General features: G+C 39.2%; 2 protein-coding genes and 1 long non-coding RNA gene across 3 annotated transcripts; 2 read left to right on the top strand and 1 right to left on the bottom strand.

Annotated features, from left to right (window-relative positions):
- The first annotated feature begins 474 nt into the window (after window positions 1–474).
- On the top strand, window positions 475–3,140 carry LOC108260933 (C-type lection lectoxin-Enh3). The gene is made up of 2 exons (XM_053677435.1): window positions 475–889; window positions 2,479–3,140. Exons 1-2 carry the CDS (start codon window positions 595–597, stop codon window positions 2,577–2,579), a joined length of 396 nt encoding a protein of 131 aa, XP_053533410.1. The 5' UTR covers window positions 475–594; the 3' UTR covers window positions 2,580–3,140.
- Window positions 3,141–4,043: 903 nt separating this feature from the next.
- On the bottom strand, window positions 4,044–8,559 carry LOC108260930 (caspase activity and apoptosis inhibitor 1). Its single transcript, XM_017461663.3, has 6 exons — window positions 8,370–8,559; window positions 7,828–8,022; window positions 7,619–7,703; window positions 6,426–6,492; window positions 5,185–5,249; window positions 4,044–4,720 (listed from the first exon to the last, which is right to left on the bottom strand). Exons 1-6 carry the CDS (start codon window positions 8,460–8,462, stop codon window positions 4,326–4,328), a joined length of 900 nt encoding a protein of 299 aa, XP_017317152.1. The 5' UTR covers window positions 8,463–8,559; the 3' UTR covers window positions 4,044–4,325.
- Window positions 8,560–9,664: 1,105 nt separating this feature from the next.
- LOC108260932 (uncharacterized) lies at window positions 9,665–15,269 on the top strand. The gene is made up of 3 exons (XR_001811289.3): window positions 9,665–9,968; window positions 10,560–12,861; window positions 14,377–15,269. It is a non-coding gene; the product is annotated as an uncharacterized LOC108260932 (long non-coding RNA).
- Window positions 15,270–22,795: the final 7,526 nt, after the last annotated feature.

The raw sequence follows: 22,795 nt of genomic DNA, 5'->3' as shown, positions 1-22,795 counted from the left end.
CTGGTCCCAGTTGCGGTATCCATCCTGAACACGACCCCTCATAAATATGACCTGATCATGTCACAGGTAACATGGTCTTATGCGCAGAATTACTGCAGGGTGATATACAATGACCTGGCAACAATACAAAGTGATACTGATTGGGTAAGATTGAATAAAGCTGGAAGTAAAAGTCCGAGTTCATCTGCCTGGGTCGGTTTGTACAACGATATCGACAGCTGGCGCTGGTCTTTAGACAATCTTCCATTGAAGAACGTCACTTATAAATACTGGATTGGTGGAAGACCTAATAATGTTGGTGGGAAAGCATCTTGTGTTATGATGGGTACATATGCAAACTGGTATGATGCAGATTGTACAATTAAAAGACCCTTCGTATGCTACAATGGCGAGTTAATATCCTGGGTTTGGTTAAGATTTGCTGAGTTTTGGTTTGAACATGATTTAGCTTCTCGAATCATCTTGCTTTTGAAATGCAAGGAAATCAACTTTACTCATTCTAGTGCATGATGAGGATATTGAACCCTTTTAAAATGACTTTTCATAGCTAATTTCAGTGGCGCTAGTAAGTTCATTGGCGTCACTACGAGTTTGATGACTTGGCTTGGAGCGCAAGAATACTGCAGACGCTATCACACAGACCTGGCCAGTGCACTTAACAGCACCGACAGCAACTACTTATGGAACTTGAGGGATATTCAGGGCGATTCCTGGATCGGATTATACAGGGACACTTGGAAGTGGTCAGACGGGACCAGTGCTTCAAACCTCCAGTGGGCTTCAGGACAACCCGATAATTACTTTGGCAACGAGAACTGTGCAGTGGTCTATGATGGACTGTTTAGTGATGAAAGCTGCACCAAACTCTTCTACTTCTTCTGTCAAACCAGTGAGTCTTTTGTTTTATTAAAAAAAAATAAATAAAAAAAAATCAAGTGATTAGTAACTTGAAAAATACCAAAATGAATTATTCACCAAGTTTTGTCTTTTAACGTGCTCATTTTTTTTTTCCCGGCCCCTCCGGGATTTCATGATTTTGTGGTCGCAGAAATGAACGCTAAATCAAGCAAACTCCGCAATATTCGGAAGAGGTCGCACTTTAAAATGAATAAATAAAGAAATTACCGCAGATCTGGGCCAACACGATTCACGTGCGTCGAACAAGAGTACCTAGGTCTTATTTACCAACAGACATCACCGTGAAAGCCCATGCAAAACTATTTTGGCCCATTGCAATTTCGGCAGTTTAAGTAAGATTTCTGAGCCAAAAAATTCAATAAAAAATAAGCACGAAATACTCCGCAAATTGCATCGCCCCCCCCAAAAAAAAAAAAATAATAAAAAAAAGGAAGCTGCAGCAAAATCACACATTTTTGGCCAAAACAATTAAACAAATAAATAAAACAAAATAAAAAAAAAAAATCTTTGAAATCCAGAAGACTTTTTTTTTTTTTTTTTAAATATATTTACTTTATTTTTAAAAAATCTTTCGTGGCTCTGTGAGAACAAAACGCGATGTTTTATAATAATGAAGAAGTAGAAGAACAAGAAGAAGACTTGATGTCCTTTAAGCTAATGAAATAAAGGGAGGGACATTTGAGGGCTCAATAAAAATATCCGAGTGTCGTAAAAAGCGGCTCACGGTTCGTGTACTCATAAGCAAATGACGGCAGAAGAAAGAGAGAAGAAAATGAGGCTTGAATTAGAATAAAATGAATTTGATTGTGCAGACGTGAAAACGTGAACATTGTAATCTCACACTACAAAAAATATAAATGTACTGCATCATTCCTTAAAACGAAACATTGTTCTTTACGGGGACATAAATTAGCTTCACGGTGAACAGTTCACCTGAACACACGTGCGTGTGTGTGTGTTCTACAGTTTCACCAGTGAGGAACCAGCAGGTAATGAAGCTGCAGGTGACGTCTGATGGAAGTGTGCTTGATCCTGCAGTGCAGTCGTCCATTTTAGAGCATGCGAGTTATTTTGTGTTATAATGTCCCGGTGAACATTCTTCGCCGCTTGGTTTTGTCAAACTATTGCTGGACCTATCGACAAAAAATCCAACCCCATAGTGTCGTTTTCCCCACTTGGGTACGTCATAGAGCGGCCTAACCCCTAGAGACAAAAAAAACCCAAAAACAATCACTGACAAATTTTGGTTTATTACAAAGGTTTTTTTTTTTTATTCATTCATGTTGGATGTCTCGATTTTTATCTATTATTTCGAGTGTTACTTTTTAGTTCAGTTTGGATGTCTATCTCTTATTTACTTTAATATTTAGGCATAGTTCATGGATATATTTATTTCGTTTAAAAACGTGAAAAGATGTTTTCATGATGCAGGTCAGCACTGTTGATTTTAGTTATGCGTATCGGTGAAATCCACTACCGTTCGACCTCTACTCCCTGTAGTTCGACTGTAACGTTCTTACAGTAATGAAATCGTAACTGCATCCCGATTCTGTTTTTCAGATCAAGCAGAAACTGGAGGAAAAGGGCATGTTGGAGAACACTACCGTCAAGTGGAGGGTGCAAAAAGACAGAAAGGTCTTTCGCAAGAAAAAGAAGGATGACCTGTGACCTCTACCTGCTTACAGTGATGTCAAGTAGCTCATGCAGGCAGACCTACATTTTAATGAACCAAAACGTTTAAACTTTAAATCAGTAGAGGGGAATCAAACTCCAGGGTTTGCCCCAACTAGAGGAATAAACATAGAATTTCACTGGAGTGCATTTAACACGCCGTCTTTCATTTCACCGCCTCAACTGTACATCCAGTTTGGTATTTTTATGCCAGATATTTCATACATAACGTCGCTACACGTGGCACAGGGATGAGGAGAAAGTCAAAGACGGTGTGTTAAATTACTGTAACGTAGGGTTTAATGTAACATTATAGAAGAACATTATATATATATATATAGAATAAACATCATAAATTGTTTCTCAACTTTGTGTGCCTTAGTATGCGTTCCACTATTACGGGATTTTTATCCTTATGTATCTTGTTTCTTCGTAGTTATAAATATATACTACTCTCTATCATTGTATTTTGTTCCAATTTCCATGTACACAAAGCTCTGCCGCTAACTAGAGTTATCATTAGCACGAACTGTCAACTTTCAACGTAATAAACTTGCTCTCAGACAATGGCTTCAACTAGTATTCCCCCCCCCCCACACATTATTTGCACTAGTTAGAAATAACTATTGACTGTCGCACTTTTGACTACAGTATTTGTTTTGACTAGAAGTCAGCAGAATACGTACTGGAGGTGCTACAGATCCAAATGCAATTAAAACGCACAGGCTCTTTATTAGTACCTGGAATAATGATTACAGCAGGGAGCACAGAATTTTCCTACAAAGTCAACAAGCTATGGAAAGTCTAGTTTGAAAATGCGTTTGGTTAAGCATTTTGCTTCTTTTCGGTACAGGCACAGATTAGGTAGGTTCATGGACATTGGGAGTTTTGGTAAACCGGGATGTTTTGATCCTGTCTGGTTTGTTGAGTAGCAAGACATTATGTCCCAGGGAGAGTACTCTCATGTCTGTGTTACCTTCTGGCTCTATCTTTTTGGTTATGCTGGCATAGCTTGACATCCAGGTGTCTCTGTATGCACCCTGAATTTAAACCAGTGTACACATGAAAACATCGAAGTAATAAAAACAAATCTGGATACTACCTTCAGGACAGGATGAGGTTTGAAATCCTCTGTGAAGTAGACTTGAGTGGCTTTAAAAATGCCAACAGAAAATAAGGAAATGACTTATCCTGAACTAGAACTGCAGTACTACAATGACCTCTAGTGGTCGATAAAGGCATTGACTAAATACTACTCACAAACTAGCAGTAATAACAAATAAAAAAATTATAATAAAAAAAAAAAGAAAGAAATTTAGTGCTTTGATCGCAGTAAAAATACGGTGTAAACTTAGTATCTTACTAAGTATTAGTAGGCCTACTATATAAATATACGTGAGCGTATATAAAAAATAAAAAGTGAAATTTATTTGTAAAAATCAAAACTTGACACATTTTGAATGAATGGTAGGTTTGTTTATTAGAAATGGGCCAAGGTGTTAACCGGTTCACTCAACAGAAAGTGTCCGATCTCTAAAGTAAAACCGTGTCCATAATGCAGTCAGGTTCATGTACTAAAAACAAAAACACTAAGTAGCAAAAAAATAAAAAAAACAAAAACAATTTTTTTTTTAAAAATCACAAGAAGCCAATATGGCTGCATATGTTCCTTGGACAAAATTACAGAAGCCAGCATGGCCGCAGAACCGACTCGCTCGGTTTAGAGTCAGCAGAGTTTATTTCCTCACCTCGTTAGCCTTCATTAGAGCTTTGATAGCTCTCGCTCTCATCTCTAACTCCAGAAGCGCCAGCTGCTGTGCTGACGGCGCAGCAGCAGGAACAGGAAGTGATGCAGGAGCCACTTCCATAGCGACCGGCTCTGCCTCGTCACTAGTGGGATTGGTCAAAGCGAGGATCTCGCTGACGCTCTTGTCAATGTCGCGCTGAAGCTCCAGCTTCGGCTCATCTGATTGGAGGTCCGGTCCAGGAGGCGGCGCGGTGGACGAAGGGGGCGTCTCTATGGGAGCAGGGACTTCCTCTTCTTGGAGTTTGGGGTCTTTGTGGCCCTCGATGTCACTGTCGTTCATGTCAGCGTTAATGCTCAGAACGTCGCTCTCCTCTCCGGATAAACCTGAGCATGCGTGTTTACAGCGTGTGAAATTTAGTTCATCTGGCGCCCAAACTAGCGTTCATTTCGTCAGCAATTTTTACATTTAATCCCAGTCAAAATGTCCTTGACAGTTTTAATTTTTTTAAAATCATATTTAATCAACCTTATCCTGTTTTCTTCAGTCATGTTTTAGGGCACTTTCACATAACCGGGGTGCACGTATACTATTAAATATAAACGTATAAATATAAATACCTCTATAATACATAACATTACACTTATTTCAAGTCTCCTAAAAACGGTATGCTTTCTCGAGTATCAAAACAGGCACGTGAAAGGTCAGTTTTACGAACTTTTTCCAGTCGGATGAAGAAAAAAAAAGCAAGCAGTTACTTTCATGTAACTTTGCATAATATTTCACGGACGTTTATAACCTGTATCTGTAATGTCTGGTTTGTAATAATTTTAGTCATCATCATCATTACCTTGCTTGTCTTCTCCTTCAGCAATCTCTTTCATAGATGACGTGGAGTCCACAATGTTGTCCTGCCTTTAAAAAAAACAAACAAAAAAATTAAACCTTACGACTAAAATGAAGCCCTGTTCTGTGAGCTGGCCGTCGATGCTGCTGCACGTCACCGCTTCACAACTACGGCACTAAATCCTACGCCGTGCAACGAGTAAAGTAGGACATCACACGGCCAGTGTTTGTCTCCGGCAGGGGTTTTCAGCCTGATCACACAAGAGATCATGTAAAAAAGAAAGAAAACAACACCACTAACACACATCTCTACAGCCCAAGCCCTTGAATAAAAAAAATATATATATAAACTGCAGAAAAAAAAGGTATTGAATTGGCAATTCATGATTCGTCCACTAGAGGGTGATGTCAGTGATGTCACTATGCTAAGGCAAGGGTTTATTTGGTTTAGAACTCACTTTACAAACGTTGTCTTGGGTCAGATTACGCCCACATATCTGATTGATTACACTTCAGCTTGGCGCGTTTTATGTCTTCATACATATGGGAAATTAACGCCTTATAGCTACCTTTTATATTATATTTCGCAGAGAGCCTTTAAGAACGCCTTTGACACATGAAAAACGTATTGAAATCATTCTCAAGGCTGGATCAGGAAGCTGTCGCAAGGTTGTGATGGACTTTAACGGGTAACACGGCGAGCACATCACACACACCCGTACACGACACTGTCGGCTCACTTATTAACAAATTCAAAAAGACTGGACGTGTCACGGACCAACTGAGCGAAGGCACGACATAGTCCCCCGTGTATGGAGACTTTTGGGATTGATCTTTTTGAAGAAAACTATTACAATTGCGGTAAATTGTTTCGCAGTCACGTTTGTTGGTAGATGAGACCTTGTAGCCGTACTCACGTCCGACGCCGGATGCACGTCGTGATGACGTCACGTGAGACAGGCGTCTCGGTCCGAACCTGCAGAAAATCTGCATTCGTTTCGGAAAAAAACAACAAAAAACGCAAGTTCCTGCGAATACTGCGGCGTTTATTGATTTTGCGCTCATTTCTACGAACGGAGGGACCGAGCAGAGACCGCATGCCTTAACGCTTGATTCGTATTTATCTGTGTAGCAAGTAAATCGGTCAGGATCCCCGGCGTGTCCAATGATCCGTGTCCAAACGCCGTAAACAAACACGGACTGTGTACAATGAAATGTAGAAGAATTCATGGACATCTGACTTACTGACTGTCCACTGAAGTCCTTTTAGTCTCTTTGTCTTCAGCGTCTGAGTTTGCAGTCACCTCTTTACCTTCAACAACCAAATTATAACAACAATCGGGAATAATTCAATTGAAGGCAGATACACACGTTATATATAGAATCTAAAATGACAACTTAAAAAAAATAAATAAATAAAATAAAAATCTTCAGACGTGAATAAACAACATTCGCTTTACCAAAAATTTCCGGACCGGCAAACACCAGATTCTTTTATCCCCAGAGATCCGGGGCAAAACTGCTCTTTTACAGGGATTCTTAGTGATTCTGGTACTAATCTGTTGTCTGGGGCTGTGTTTTCATTATTCTTGTGAATAGAATATTCTTCGCACGGTCTTTCGCAGCGATGTTTGTTGGTAAACGAGACCTTTTTAGCTGTACTCATGCTCGACGCACGTGAATCGAAGAGGGTTTTGGCTGAACGCACGCCGTGATGACATCACGTGACGCGTCTCGGCACGAATCTGCGGCAGTTTTGAAAAACCCGTCAGCTCCCCTAAATATTGCGGTGGAGGAGGAAATTAAAAATGATTTAACAGCCTCAAACATAAGGCATAACAGTCAAGTTTCGCCGTTAGCTCATAAAAACAGAGGGGGAAAAAAAGAAAAAGAAAAAAAAAGTGCGCGTATGTGCATGTTCGCACTCACCGTTTTCCAGGGACATTCGATTTCATAGTATAGAAAAATCCAACAAGAAGCAAGACGTAGTGGCGCAAATACTGGCCTCAAAGTTACAGAACGCGACGCGGATATACCACGCTGAATTAAAACAGCTCGGCTAGTTATCATCTCCGGGACCGCGAGTGTCACGACGGTATTCACGGGAAAGTTAAAGCTTTGGAAGCTGATCTATTTGCATCGAGAAAACTGGAACGAATAAGCATTAAAGCGCTGCTGCATCGCTCTCTTTAAGTAGAAGAAAAGAAGGAAAAAAAAAAAGGGAAGGCCCCACAATCAGCAGGTATTCGAATAGCATTGTGGGTAATGTAGGAAGCTGTTAACAATAGTGAAAATAGATGAGTATGTCAATGAAAGAGATTTAAAATAAAATTTTTAAAAAGGCAATACAGAATTTAGTCACAAAATACATGGTATACAGGGCTGAATTTTCTTTTCTTTAAATAGTAATAATAAAAAAAGAAGTAATTGTAATTAACCCTCCAGTATCTGGAGCAGGTTGTTCTCGGACAGCTGCTGAAGTTGATCCCAGCACAGCGTCTTGATCTCCGTAAACGTGCAGTCCTACAGAAATATCACAGCGGCAAAGAAAAAGCAGGTGGTCAGGCATCTGCAAACCGTGCGAGACATCCAACAACCGAACAGAAGGACACACACGTGAACGGCTGTGAAATGAATGTTAAAACACCTTCAGCTCGTCTGGAAGCATCCTTCTCAGCTTGTTTTGTCCGAGGACGTTGAAGCATTGCTCCAGCATCTCCTGTCTGTCGCTCACATAAGCGCTGATGGGTTTGAAAGGCACAGTGAGATCCAGGCCACCTTCCTCGATGTCGCTCGGCTCTTCCTTTACCTCCTGAACATGATTCAGCTCCTCCTTAGGATCCTTCAGGGTTAAAATAATAATAATAATAATAATAATAATAATGATGATGATGATGATGATGATGATGATGAATATAGCACTTCAATACATAAAAGTAATGTTTAACTTCTTTAACAGTGTAGGTTTTGGTTTGGCTTGAGTTTATCTATCACAAAACATGGATTTAAAGTGTCAGTGACAGATGTTATATATAAAAAAAACCTACTTTAAAATACTAGTATACACCATGTATGAAACCACTGCAATAACAATGAATGGTTGTTTATATTAGCATTTAGCTAGCAAAGGAGAATTCGGAGCGTACTTGTTTACATTTCGTTTCTTAAATAATAAAAAAACAAACAAACCTCCATGCTGGATTCAGTGCTTCTCCTTTTTCTGTCTCCATCAGCCGACTCTCGGCGAGAGTGTTTTCTTTTCTTTTCTTTCGCCTGCTTCATCCTCTTCACGTTATTTTAATCGCTATGTTTGTAACACACGCACAACCATTCTCACGGCGTTTACCGGTTTTGGCGCACGTTGATGACCTCACAGTGAGGCCGCAGCTGTTTAGTCAACGCGTCCGCCATATTGGAAAGGCACAGATTCGTCAGCAATAGAATGGAAGCTAATAGAGACACCGACTTCCGCAAAGTTTATTACAGACGTTATAAATGTGTCCATATCACAGTTATTATACATGATTATATATACACAATATACAGTTAATATACACTCCGTTAATGTTTTTGATAAAGCCTAACACCTGGAAAATTCCAGCAAATTAGTGGTATGTTGACTGTGAAAGATTGGACAGAAATGTAATCTAAGGAAATCACAAACACTACAAATTGTAACGTCAGTTTTTATGTGCATGTCTGAAATGAGGTCTGCTGATTCCAATGCCAATATGGATAAGAGTTACACGGAAACCCCCTGCCCCCGAAATATATATATATTTTTAATGTTTTCCTTGAATGAATTCATGTGTTAAATAAATGGATTTCTTGTTCAGGAATAAACATTAATGTCCATTTAACCCATTTGTGTGCTTTGCTGTCCTCATGCTGTTTAATATCACATCATAGAGCTAGTGTTGGTTTAGTATGGGGGAAACATTGGGAATGGCCTCATGATTCCTACACATGAGTCCTACACAGTATTAAAAAGGCCCTATTTTAGTATTTCACTATACGTAAACATGTTTATTAATGGGTGTAATGAGTCAAAGCAACAAAGGCAATACTCGCAGAACTAATTTTACATTCAGTGAGAACATATCTCTAAGTTTCACTTTCCTTTACATGGAAATCCACTTAGTGTGCACCCGCCCTGGACATTGTCCTCAATCTTCTGGTGAAACACGAGACTTGGTGTAAATAAGCAGATCTTCATGACGTTATGTTTTTCATTTCCTGAAAGCAACCACTATTTTACAGTACAAGCTATTCTTTTAACACATTTTAGCCATATTACTCAATGCGAACACAATCAGACTAAGATTAGACCATTATTTTAAAGCTATATTCTTAGACAAATGACTAAAAAGGCATTTTAGTTTAAAGCAAGAAATAGAAGTTAAAACTAGAGAAATGTAATATGACACTCATGCTCTGGGACTGTTTGAACCACTTCCTGATCACTGTTTACATTTGTTTGCAACGTCTCACTGTCCTTGACCTACGGATTATGCAATAAATGTAAATATAAAAAGAAACCTATCTTTGACTTTACTTGGAAATGGAAATCCATTTCTTTACACCGTCTAGAACCGGATTAGCTGCTTTCCTATCTATATCCTTGTTTTATTTTTAGAACAAATGTACGTGGTTTCTAGTGGTGAAGAATAAAAGGAAGCCACTGTGTGTCTCTTCATTTCGAAGAACTTGCTCCGGGTATAAGTTGCAATCTTCTTGCGCAACACAAGACTTTTTTGGAAAGAGGGTCTAAACGAGAATTGCAGAGTGGTGAGTTTTTACGCCATTTTCATTATCTATATATAAATTTTGAGCTATCAGTCTTGATTACACTGATACGGTACATTTACATTTGCGACATTTAGCAGATGTGACTTACAGTCAGAAAATCTGCATTCAGGGGATTTGTTTTTAATGAAATTAGTGTATGGAGCTTGGAGGATGTTTAATCTTGATTAATATGTTTAATATGATCAAAGGAAAACATGAAATGGCACAAAAAAAGGAAATTGTTTAAATACACTGAAGGAAAAAAAAGGGATGCATATATAATTCAAATAGTAATTGCAATTAAAGATCAGCACAATATTTTTAGACTAGGTTATCATACTGTGAAACGTAACACCCCTCAGTGATAGTGTCTCATTTTTAAAGGTAAGTACAATTTACTTTTAAATGAGATCATAACTGTATTTCCCCCCTATTTCCTCCCTAATTTGGTCATCCACCACTTCACACCCATCAGCTATCTCTCCCGTATCAAACGGGATAGGTGAAGGCTAACACATGCTTCATCTGAGAAACATGAACCCAAGCGGGGAGAGATGACTTGACCTAATGTTTTTTTTTTTTTTTTTGCAGATAATGACCAGTGAGGAGGGTGAAGAAGAAGAAGATGATGATGCGGATGAAGACATGTACTGAAGGTTTGCTGCCAAGGGCAAACCCAGAAGAAGAACCAATAGATTAGTTGCACCCGCGTCATGGTTGAGCTGTGCATCTTCATGAAAAAAAGAACCACGGCAACATTTTGCCATTCTGTCCTTGCAGATGATTTTGGTTCTTTTCCAGGATGAAAACACAGCCACTATGAATTTTAGAGGGGATGTTACACGGTGTTATGTGCCGTGTCACAACAATACCTGCTGATGTAAAAGTAGGCTACATTGTATTCATATCTCTGGATGAGATATTCTTATACATTGTGCCATAAAAAAAAAAAAAAACTCTAGATGGGCTTGTATATTCTCCATTGATGAAGCGATGGATTGGACTCCGATGTTGACTTCACGTCACGTCCGAGATGAATTCTCCTGCCCTGCGCCCAGCGCTACTGAGATTGACCCTGCATCCACGACGCCCTTGACTAGGATGAAGCGGATACTGAAGTGAATGAATGACTGAATTAATTCATTACTTTCCCAAAAGAAACTCAAATACATTTAACCCAATGTACTGTAAAATTTGTGTAGAGTCTAAGAGTGAAATCGATAAGATGTAATCTCCTTAACACGCATTCAGAAAAATAAATAAACAAAATCAGGAAAATAGACAAGCCTATATTGGCCAATTTGCTCGAATGGCAACTCGCTTAAGATAAGTGCAGTCCTTATGTGCAATTGGTTATTTACTGGTCATTAATAAGCCAGTAGCTTAGACACCTTTATGTCTAGCATTTCCACATAATTGGATGGTAGATGGTGTCTCAGTACTAATACACAATTACTGCTGAATAAGGCAGACTAGAGACCGGATTACTGTCTACTAGTGAAGTCTTCAGTAGCTATGCATGTGTTAACAGTTGTAGATTTTGTACCTTAATTACAACTCACTAACAATAATTGTTACTGGTTGTAAAGAGTACAACCCTACAACAACTTATATTAATGATCAATGCAACAGATTACACTATACCAGTATTGGCAAAGAGGCAAATCCTCCGAGCCTAGTGCTGAGAATAGCTGTTGCCAGTGGTTGTTAAGTATTTAAGTTTGGATGAGATTGTTATGGGGAAATATGTGACCTATTTATGTGTGTGTATATATGTATTTCTGATATATACTGTATGTATTTATAGATTAGTCACTCCATAATATCCAGTCCAGTCCAGCAGGTACCTCATATACTGTAAACTGTACAGTCATTTATGTTAATAATGTAAATGAAAAACAGGAAAATGTTTTGATTGCGCTGAATCAATATTGACCGGCATCCTGTCCAGGGTGTACCCCGCCTTGTGCCCGATGCTCCCTGGGATAGGCTCCAGGTTCCCTGTGACCCTGGAAAGGAGTAAACGGTAGAAGATGGATGGATGGATGGATGGATGGATTAATTAATATTGATTATGTACAATGACAAAACATTCAAGCTAACAATCTATTGGTATTTTTATGCATTTGACTTGGTTGTGTTACTTGGGGCCATCACATGATTGACTCGTGATAATTGCGGGAAGGGTGCACTTTCGATCTAAAATATAAAGTATATGCTCATGAGCATCTTTATACCATTCATGTAATCTAAGGAAATCACAAACATACAAATTCTAACACCAGTTCCTTTATTTATGTGCATGTCTGAAACGAGGTCTGCTGATTCGAATGTCAATCTGAGTTACACATAAAACTCCCGAATTATTTTGAACATTTTCCTTGAATGAATTCATGTGTTAAATAAATGAATTATTGTTCAGGAATAAACATTACGTTAACCCATTTGTGTGCTTTGCTGTCCTCATGCTGTTTAATATCACATCATAGAGCTAGTGTTGGTTTAGTATGGGGGAAACATTGGGAATGGCCTCATGATTCCTACACATGAGTCCTACACAGTATTAAAAATGCCCTATTTTAGTATTTCACTATACGTAAACATGTTTTATTAATGGGTGTAATAGGTCAAAGCAATAATGGCAATACTCGCAGAACTAATTTTACATTCAGTGAGAACATATCTCTAAGTTTCACTTTCCTTTACATGGAAATGCACTTGAGCACATTTGAAAAGGTTGGGCAGTAAGATAATGTGGGGGTGGTTCCAGTGCTAGAGAGGAAAAGGAAAAGACTGTGTGTCTCTCTTCATTTTGGAGGACCTGCCCTGGACGTTATCTACAGTGTTCTGGCGAAACACGAGACTTGGTGTAAATAAGCAGATCTTCATAACGGTAAGTTTTTCATTTCCTGCAAGCAACCTTTATTTTGCAGTACAAGCTATTCTTTTAACACATTTTAGTCATATTACTCAATGCGAACACAATCAGACTAAGATCAGACCATTATTTTAAAGCTATATTCTTAGACAAATGACGAAAAAGGCATTTTGGTTTAAAGCAAGAAATAGAAGTTAAAACTAGAGAAATGTAATATGACACTCAGGCTCTGGGACTGTTCGAACCACTTCCTGATCACTGTTTACACTTGTTTGCAACGTCTCACTATCCAGAAAAGTCTGTAAAACACACCTCTAGCATGTCGGCGCAGCCTTGTTAATATATAATGCAATTTCCTTATTGCACTTATTTCCTTGTTCCCTTGATTCTCATTGCACTCAGCTTTGGGACACATGAACATTTAAAAGCAGAAATTGTCTGGTCAAATAGTGTAACTCATCAACAAATAACACTCCAGTTTGTCTATTGTATTGCACCAGCATAACTTAATAGTATTACATATTGCTGTACTGCCTATTTGAACTAAAAGACCCAGACATGTTTTAAAATAACAGTGCCCCTACGCACAAAGACATGGTTTCCCGATGTTGGATTGGAAGAACTCAAGTAGCCTGCACAGAACCCCAAGCCCAATTAACTGGAACACCTTCTGCATCCCAGACCTCCTTGCCTGACCTCACTAATGCTCTTGTGGGTGGCTGAATGTGGACAAATCCTCATGCTACAGCATACAAATACATTCTAGACAACTCTGTGCTTTCAACAGTGTTAGGAAAGCCCACATGTGGGTGTGATGGTCAGGTATCCACATACTTTTGGGCATATAGTGTAACTAAGTAATAACAGGAACTAACTTGATCCTTGGACAAGTTATACTACAAAGATGAAAAGTATGATGTGACATTCATTGATCATTAGAAACTGTTAGCACATTGAAAACGAAACACTCGATGATGCGGAAGTGCTGTTTATTGGAAAACATTCAACTTCAGGGTGGTTACCATAACTCCGTTTCACATCGGGCCACTTCAACCCACCCCGCTGTTGATTATTTTCCTTATTATTTGCCAATAAGTGTATAGCATTACACACAGAACATCTATCTAAATACCAGACTTGCCATTATTCACTCTAAAATAAAGCCTTTTCTTCTGATAAGGCTTTCTACGAACAATAATGTCCTTGCACTCCAACACTGTAAAACATCATCGCTCCGTTAAATTACGCGTACGTCTCCTGAACTCTAAAATGTTTTGCGTATTGAATTTGACAAGTTTTCCAAAATTGGAAACTTAAAGTAATCCACTGTTTTCACTTGACAACGATGATCTTCAAGTTGAGTTTTCTCATGTTTTTAAGGCAGCAGGTGAACTTTCATTTCTGCACTTGACCACGTGAAACGTTTTACACGCGAGTCTTTGGTAGATTACGCTCACCCGTTGTAACCCGATCCCATCAAACTTGGGTTTCCAAACAAAGTCATGACCTGGTCTAATGGCATTTTTGCAGATAATGGCAGTCGAGGAGGTGGATGACGAAACCGACGACGATGACAGACTATGAGGAAGTTGGCTGGAGGTCTGCTGCCAAGGGTGGACCACAGGAGCTGAACCAATAGAAGAACAGCGTACGTGTGCGAGAGCGACGTGTCGCTTGGTTGAGCTGTGCGTCCATGTGAAACCTCGTTGGTGAATTTCACAACGTATGCACGTTACCCGTGAACTACTTTGCTTGCTGAAGAGCTTTATTGCATATAGAAATCTATGGTATGTTTACCACTACTACGTCTTTGAATGATCTTTTTCTTGTTGTTGTTGTTGTGTTGTGTGATGTCACTATGGAGTAATACTATATACATAAATATGTCTCACTGTATTTCTGAAAAGTCATGATCACGTTCCTGAAGCCTAGACAATGAAACAGAATTATTTCCGAGATACAAGTACTTATTTATGACAAGTCAAGTGAATACAGAACATGATGTATATGTGTATCATCACTGTATATGTGTATTATTCCTGCATACATATTGTTTTTCCATATTTTACTTGGTTGTGTGACTGGGGCCATGCCAGGCTGGTTGGTCTGATTGGTGGAAGTGTGCACTTTAAATCAGGAAGGAACCATCACGTTCTTGATGCGTAACCTTTCACTAAATCTTCATACACTCTACGAAACTCTCACAGCACAGAAGGGGAATAAATCCCTTCCTGTTTTAAAGTGCATGCTTGGAATGTAGTCTGTTGTTTTGAATGCCAGTCTGGGTGGAGTCACACAGAAACACCCCACATTCTTTCCATTGTTTTTTTTTTTTTTTTATTTCCTTTAATCTGACCCCTTCATTTAGATTTGAACAGAACGGACGTGGAGGGTTACTGAATAAACCGCAGCTTTCCTTGAAACTCTTCGTGTGGCGTGCTTCCCTTAAAACAAACCATCCTGGCTTCACTGATGACAATAAACATAATAAAATGACCCGATGAAGATATCGATAGTTTAGGTCGAAGTATACGTTCAAAAAGCACCAAAGTCTACCTGGTTTCATTTGATAAGATGTCTATAATATGTCACATTTATCGACAAGAATCAATAACAAAAGTTTCAGTTGACTAAAAGTACATAACAATACTGTGGGGTCCTGGGATGAAGAATTTAATGGACACGTGACAGAGGACGATGAACCTGAAAGTAGGAAAGCTAAAAAGTTTGGAACGCAAAATGTACTCATGATCCAAAGCAGACCACCACTACCTTTGAAAGACTGTGGTGTGAGTATGTAGAACTGTTTTAAAAAAAAAATTAAAATTAATAATTTGCCTGGGAATAATGAGCCAAAACAACATTACTTACTAACTAAATTACAACGAATGGGAAACTAATCCAACCTGTTCAGGTGTAGAGAATGGCATTTCCACATAAACAAAAGCAAAAGTAAGTAAATGGTAAATGGCGCACTTATATAGCACTTTTATCCAAAGTGCTTTACACCCTCATTCACCCATTCACACACACACACACACCAGTGGTAGCAGAGCTTCCACGAAAGGCGCTAACTTGCCATCGGGAGCAACTCGGGGTTCAGTGTCTTGCCCAAGGACACTTCGGCATGTGGAGTCATGAGGGACGGGAATCGAAACGCCAACCCTACGATTAGTGGACAACCCGCTCTACCACCTGATCCACAGCCGCCCACATTTGACTCGGTTGTGTGATGGGGCCATCAGAGACATGCTGGTCTGGTTGTGATGATGATGGGAAGTGTGCACTTTAAAACAGGAAGGAGTTTGCATTACTAGTATGTTCCATTTTCTCAGGTTTTATTGTCATCTTTAGCCATTTATGGAGTCTTCGTCCCCCCCCCACAGTTTCCAGACACAGTAGTGTTTGAAACACAACTGCTTTAAAGTGTATGCTTACAGTGTGGCTTGAATATTTGAATGACAGTCTTGATGGAAGTCACGTGTGAAAATCCCATTCAATCTTTCATTTTTCCTTTCGTTTCTAGAAATTTCTACACAGCCTGACACCACGGTATGTTTTATAGTGTTTCAATGACACCTGTTTTAGTGTATAGGTGATAGGACCTATATGACACAAATGATGTATTCCACTCATATTACCCAATTTCATTCGAACTTCGTACAGTGTCCGACAAAGTTGCAAATTAGCTGGCGAACTAGCTCGCTTGCTAAATTTGAGCACTGTTACTGTTGCGACTTGTGGGCATGTTTAGTCTATCTTTGTTCAATTTCTGATGAGAACTGTTAGATGCCAAATTTTTAGCTTTACAAGTGTCTACACAGACAGCATTCCCAATCACCAATCAATGGTGCTACCGACACCCTGCGGAGGAAAATGAATGGAACTTTGTAGTTAACTGGATATTGGGTTATTTATCTGAACGTACTGAAATAAAAGATGTTTGGCTTTTAGAAATACATTTATCAGGCACATCTCAGGTGGAAAATGTATACGTTATCTAGCTATGGTTTATACATAGGTTGTTAGCGATCTGATAAAGGATGTTGGACAATGTAGAGGGAAAAGGAATTACTAATGAAATAATTCAGCACAATTTGAGAAAACTAATTAAAGAAAATAAAAAGAAAGAAATAACGTATTGTAGTTTCCCAGTGTAGCATCAGATGGCACTGTACATACTATATATTAGTATACACTGTATATTATATAGCACTACCTTTTTCTATGTCAAACTCTCCTGGTTTTGGAGGTGGTAACAGCGCCACCCTCTGGACTGTACTAATAATAGTACTCAGTAATGCTCGTGCAGTGAATACAGACATGAAAGAGAAATAATAATAATAATAATAATAATAATAATAATAATAATAATAATAATAATAATAATAAAGGTCCTCTACTAAAATATTTTCTGAATGTAATTTAAGGGCCAAATGGTACCCCACCTTTCAAAATCACATATACAGCCAGTGCACCCTAAAAAAAAAAAATTATTAAAAAATAAAAATAAAAAAACCCCAAACAAACCCAAAAGCAAAACAAAACTAAACAAAACTAAAAAAAAAAAAAAAAAAAAGTATAAATCAATAATTAAAAAAATAATAAAATAAATCCACTTAATACATGACCTGGACCAAACATTGAGAAGCACTGCAATAGCACCATGTGTTTTCAGGGTTTGATTCTTATCTTTGTCAAAGACAGGAAATCTCAATCTTATCCAACACCTGAAAGCTGGAAAGTGTGTTTCTAATCCTATGTGAAAACCTAGCTAGATAACCTGGCTCTAATCCCTGATGGTGTTAATGTGATTTTTGCTGAGTTTATGCCCACGTTTTATATTGCTTCCTATGGAACAAAAGCCAGATTAAGAGTCCTGCTTATTATTCGACGTCCGTGTAATTATCTGATTGTGGAACAAAGCTCAGCCGTGAATTACTGTGACTTTGTGCAGTGATAAGAGTTAATTGGGTTACGTGGACAGAAAAGATGTCGCAGTGCCTCGCAGAAGCAGAGAAAGCGGTATTCAGACTCTATACAGAGATTACTGGTTTAGAAACATAGCCGAATTGATTTCCATTTCTAAAAAAAAAATAAAATAAAAAAAAGGAGGTCTATCATCTGACAATCAGATTATGTTTTTAGTTTTGTTTTAAACACACCCGTGTCAACTATTCCTGACGAATAGATCTATGATCTACATCACAGGCATGGAGTTATCTGAATAACCATCTAGCTTGCTACATTTTAGCACTGTCGCTGTTGCCATTTGTGGGCGTGTCCTGTAGAAATGAGAAATTAGAAAGCCAAAATATAGGCTAGTATAATTTGTATACAACAACAGACAAGCATAGTTTCCACACAGACAGGATTTTGAGCACAGGATTGAGTATTGGACGTACTGGAGCTGCGCTACCGCCACCGTGCTACGCTTATTTAGAAAAGATATTCTTCGACCGATTATGTTTATGTGCTTTTTATAGGAAAATAATAATAATTTCAACGTGGTAGGAGTGTTATAATCTGGACCTTTGTGTGTCTTCGGTGTCCAAATGTTGTACCAGGATTTGATCACTACCAGGGTAATGATTTGTCATCTGCTGTTGTTGAAACTGTGTTGAGGTCATGGATGTGACACCATTTAAGGGATCTCTGGAGTGACCTCCTCAGCCTCGAGCCTATTTGTTTGGGTGTTGTGACTGGTATTTCATAATTTGCATTTGGCTTCTAAGTATGTTTGTTGAATAGTGAGTTTAGCCGGTCTCTCCTTTAATTTGTTTGCCAGATATTTGTATATATTCCTTTTTTGTTCGTTTTCCCAACCCAAGTTACCAATCCGGGTGCAGTTTCTGCAGGGTTTGGGTGTTTGTCATTGTTCATTGGTTATATATAGAGGTAGATACTTGCACTAGTTACTTACCTATGTATGTGTTCTTTATACATCTACAATTCCAACCACAGGTTCTGCTACCATCCCAACCCTAAACTGGGGTACCTAGGAGTAAATACACTTCACATCAGTCCACATTGCACCAACCATTATTGATTATTTTCATCCTCAAGTGCTCAGTACCTTACATATCTTCCTTTCCCATATGGTAACCGCATGAGTTCGGTTGTTATTGCCTATTCTGGCCTCTAGGGGTCAGTGCATTATCATCTATCATGAATACAAGCACGCCAACACCCAGGAGACGAAAAAACAAACAACAACAAAAAAAAACTCACTCATTTTTTAAAAGTACATTTTTCTCTCCATCGCTCTTTGACTTGTCTCACGGAAGACAGAATCAATATCATTCCTATCATGCTCCACGATACTACGAGACATGGATGAGCAGGAAAAAGAGAAAAGGATAAAGACCGAATATTTGACCAGATACAGGAAAGAATTTGGCACAAGAATCTTTTCTGGTGGCTATCTATGTGTGCGAACATTTCCCCCAAAGCATGTTATTTTCTTTTTCTATGCGATCCATTCTAACAAAAACTAACGCTTGTATAAGCCAATAAACAGGTGCCTGAGGTAATTTGCAAGGAATTAAACAATTGCGAGTGTGCTGTATTAGAAAAATAAACAACAACTGGGTGGTTGCTCTGTAGATCTACTTCTACTTACCGAGCATAACCTCTGACTGTTACACAGCCCTGACACCGGAGACTCCTTCCAAAATGCGTATAGAAAACTCCACCATGTGAAGAATTACATATTTAAAAACCAACAACGATTTTAAGTGCACATCTGCCATACAAGTCGCTGTGTAAGCTGTTATGATGGTGAATTATTATGAGCACATAAAAATAAACCTTCTTGCTGGCACTACTGTGAGAGCTTCTGTGATAGAACATGAATCAACACTTTCTGACCAATCACAATCATGAATTTAGCAGCGCTGTGGTATGATGGCGTTGGATAAATATCAGAAACATATTCCATTCACTGAGGTACATATTTCCTTTTCTAAGCTCTCTGTCTTCTTCTCTCTCTACTCACTCTCTCTCTCTCTCTCACTTGTCACGATCATCCCTCCATCTCTGAAAAACAGCCTGACTGTTTAACACGGCTCTGATCTCGCCTAATTTAAAAGCCCTCACGCCCGAGGACTGTTGTTCGCTAGTCTAGTTATGGCCTTTGGGTTTTAAAAGATTTAACTTCCATAGAGTTCCCTCAGAGTGACAGAGTCTAAATGCCTCTGCTCCAAAAGGAATGAGGGGGGGGGGGGGGGGGGGGGAGAAGGGATTATGAAAGGAAATGTGGTGTCAGATTAGTAGGATCTCGCCTAAAGATTAAACCACTGCTTAAAAGTCTGTAGGGGGTTAAGAGATAAAGAGGGAGTGTGTGTGTGTGTGTGTGTGTGTGTGTGTGTGTGTTTGTGTGTGTGTCTGTGTATAAGAATATTTTTGACATGGCTGTGTGCTCTTGTCATAACTGTATGCTATCAATGCTAATTCCTTGCTAACATTACGTTAAACTAGATGGACTGGATTTAGTCCGCGTATGGCTTTTGTGAGCATCATTGTGTGTGTGTGTGTGTGTGTGTGTGTGTGTGTGTGTGTGTGTGTGTGTGTGTGTTTTGTAAGTGTATTGTTTATACCAAAAAACGTGACCAAAATCCTGATGTCCAGAATCCGGAATCTGGCATGATACCATGTAACATATGTATTATATAACGTATATTATGTATCCATGACAACAATATTACAGAATATTGTGACATATCGTAGAGCTGATTAGCAGCACATAGCTGATTAGGACATTGGCAGACAACGCTGATCCTGAATCAGTGTGAAAGTCATTGTTAGTTTCCAATAGGATTTTCAAGATTGACTAGCATAAGACATGGCAAATGTGTGAGATAGACGAGCGAGTAAAGGATTTCCAGACCCACATGGCGTGTATACCCAGCAGCACTTGAGGAGCCTGAGCACATTAGATGAGTGCGTGCTTGTGTGTAAACTACGAGCATAAAATTGAACATCACTTACTTGCAAGGACAGAGCTTTGCTGTCTCCATGGAAACCATGTTGTTTAAACCAAACAAGCAAGTAAAGAAAAAACAACAGAATTGCATTTTTTTTTTTTTTATGTAACACAAAAGGTTAATTAAACATAAAACCAGACATTTGTAGATTACACAGTATAAGTATTCACCCCCTGGCTCAATGCATGGTAGAACCACCTTTGCACATCTGGATCCTGATATTTTTGCCCATTCTGCTTGGTAAAATTGCTCAAGCTCTGCCAGACTGGATGGAGAGTCTTAGTGAACAGCAATTTTCAAGCCTTGCCACAGATTCTCAGTTGGATTAAGGTCTGGGCTTTGACTGGACCACATTCAGTTTCTTGGTTTTGAATCCCTCCAGTGCAGCTTTGGCAGTTTGCTTAGGGTCGTCGTCTTGTTTAGTCCTAAATCTCTTGCAGATTGGAACGGGGTTTCTTCTATGATGAATTTCCCTCAACTCTGACCAGTTTCCCAGTCCCAGCTGATGAAAAGTGCCCGCATAACATAATGCTACCACTACCATGCTTCACTCTTAGGATGCTGTTCACAAAGGGATGAGTAGTGTTAGGTTGCACTTTGTGTCAATGCCCAAAAACATTCAATAGTCAGTCCCGAGCAGGGGAGTCCAATCGTATCTGCAAAGGGCTGGTGTGTGGGTGCAGGTTTTCATTCCAACCAAGCAGGAGCCACACCCGATTCCACCTGTTTAATCAGTTGATCTTGGCTTTCCGTAGACTCAGGTGTTGCTTCTGCTTGGCTGGAATGAAACCCTGCACCCACACCGGCCCTTTGCAGATAAGATTGGACACCCCTTGTCCAGAGAAACTTTCTTTCCACCAACTCCAAATGAGATTTCATATGGCTTCTTTTCAACAATGGCTTTCTTCTCACCACTCTTAGATAAAGTCCAGCATGGCTGCTACATCTTCTTTCATCAGACCTATGGATCTCTCCATCTCCTTCGGAGTTAACCTTGGCCTACTGGATGCTTGTCAGACTGATGCCTTCATTAGTGCATACTTTTGGTGGATGGCCTCGAAGGTATGTTCTCTAGCAAATCTCCGTGGCCCTCCAGGAACAGGCGTATTTGCCTGTTTGTCATGTTGCACTAGAGCTAATCGAGAGGATTCACAGCAATGAGGTGAATGCGCATGCGATCACACCTTTTAAGTTTTTTGTTTGTTTGTTTTTTTGTTCTCTTCCACCCACAATATAATGGAATATTTTTGTGTAGATTCATGACATTAAATTCTATAAAGACCATTTCAGTTCCAAGTTTGGGGGGGGGGGGGGGGGGGGGTACTTATATAAGACACTGTAGCTAGCTGAGTTTCAGTTAATGATCATATCAAACATCAGAATGAAGAAACAAACGTGAGCTCTGCTACTTCGATCGTGGCATGGATTACAGATGATAACAGATGGGCTGGTTTGAGTATTTCAAAAACTGATGATCTCCTGGGATTTTCACACACAACGGTCTCTAGAGTTTACAAAGAATGGTGCGAAAAACAAAACAAATAAAAAAAAAACACTGAGTGAGCGACAGTTCTGTGGGTGGAAACGCCTTCTTGATAAGAGAGGTCAGAGGAAAATGGCCAGATTGGTTCGAGCTGACAGGAAGTCTATAGTAACTCAAATAATCACTCTGTACAACCACGGTGAGCAGAAAAGCATCTCGGTATGCCCAAAGCATCGAACCTTAAGGTGGATTCAATTCAATTCAATTCAATTCAATTGTATTTGTATAGCGCTTTTAACAATGGACATTGTCTGAAAGCAGCTTTACAGAAACATAAATGAATTTATCCCTAATAAGCGAGCCGGTGGCGAGGAAAAACTCCCTAAGATGATATGAGGAAGAACCAGGCTCAGAAGGGAACCCGTCCTCATCTGGGTAACAACGGATAATGTGAGAGTAAATGGGCTGTGGATGGGATTCA

The sequence above is a fragment of the Ictalurus punctatus genome, chromosome 29 (genome assembly GCF_001660625.3).
Source record: "Ictalurus punctatus breed USDA103 chromosome 29, Coco_2.0, whole genome shotgun sequence".
NCBI classification, from domain to species: Eukaryota; Metazoa; Chordata; class Actinopteri; order Siluriformes; family Ictaluridae; genus Ictalurus; species Ictalurus punctatus.
This window is presented reverse-complemented; position numbering and strand designations above follow the sequence as displayed.

Excerpts from the sequence above, each read along its gene's own strand:
- LOC108260933 (XM_053677435.1), top strand. The coding sequence starts at position 595 with ATGACTTGGCTTGGAGCGCAAGAATACTGCAGACGCTATCACACAGAC. Across the intron at positions 890-2,478 it reads CTACTTCTTCTGTCAAACCA|ATCAAGCAGAAACTGGAGGA; the intron begins GTGAGTCTTTTG and ends TCTGTTTTTCAG.
- LOC108260930 (XM_017461663.3), bottom strand. The coding sequence starts at position 8,462 with ATGAAGCAGGCGAAAGAAAAGAAAAGAAAACACTCTCGCCGAGAGTCG. Across the intron at positions 8,023-8,369 it reads GCACTGAATCCAGCATGGAG|GATCCTAAGGAGGAGCTGAA; the intron begins GTTTGTTTGTTT and ends TTAACCCTGAAG. Across the intron at positions 5,250-6,425 it reads AGGACTTCAGTGGACAGTCA|GCAGGACAACATTGTGGACT; the intron begins GTAAGTCAGATG and ends TTTTTTTTAAAG.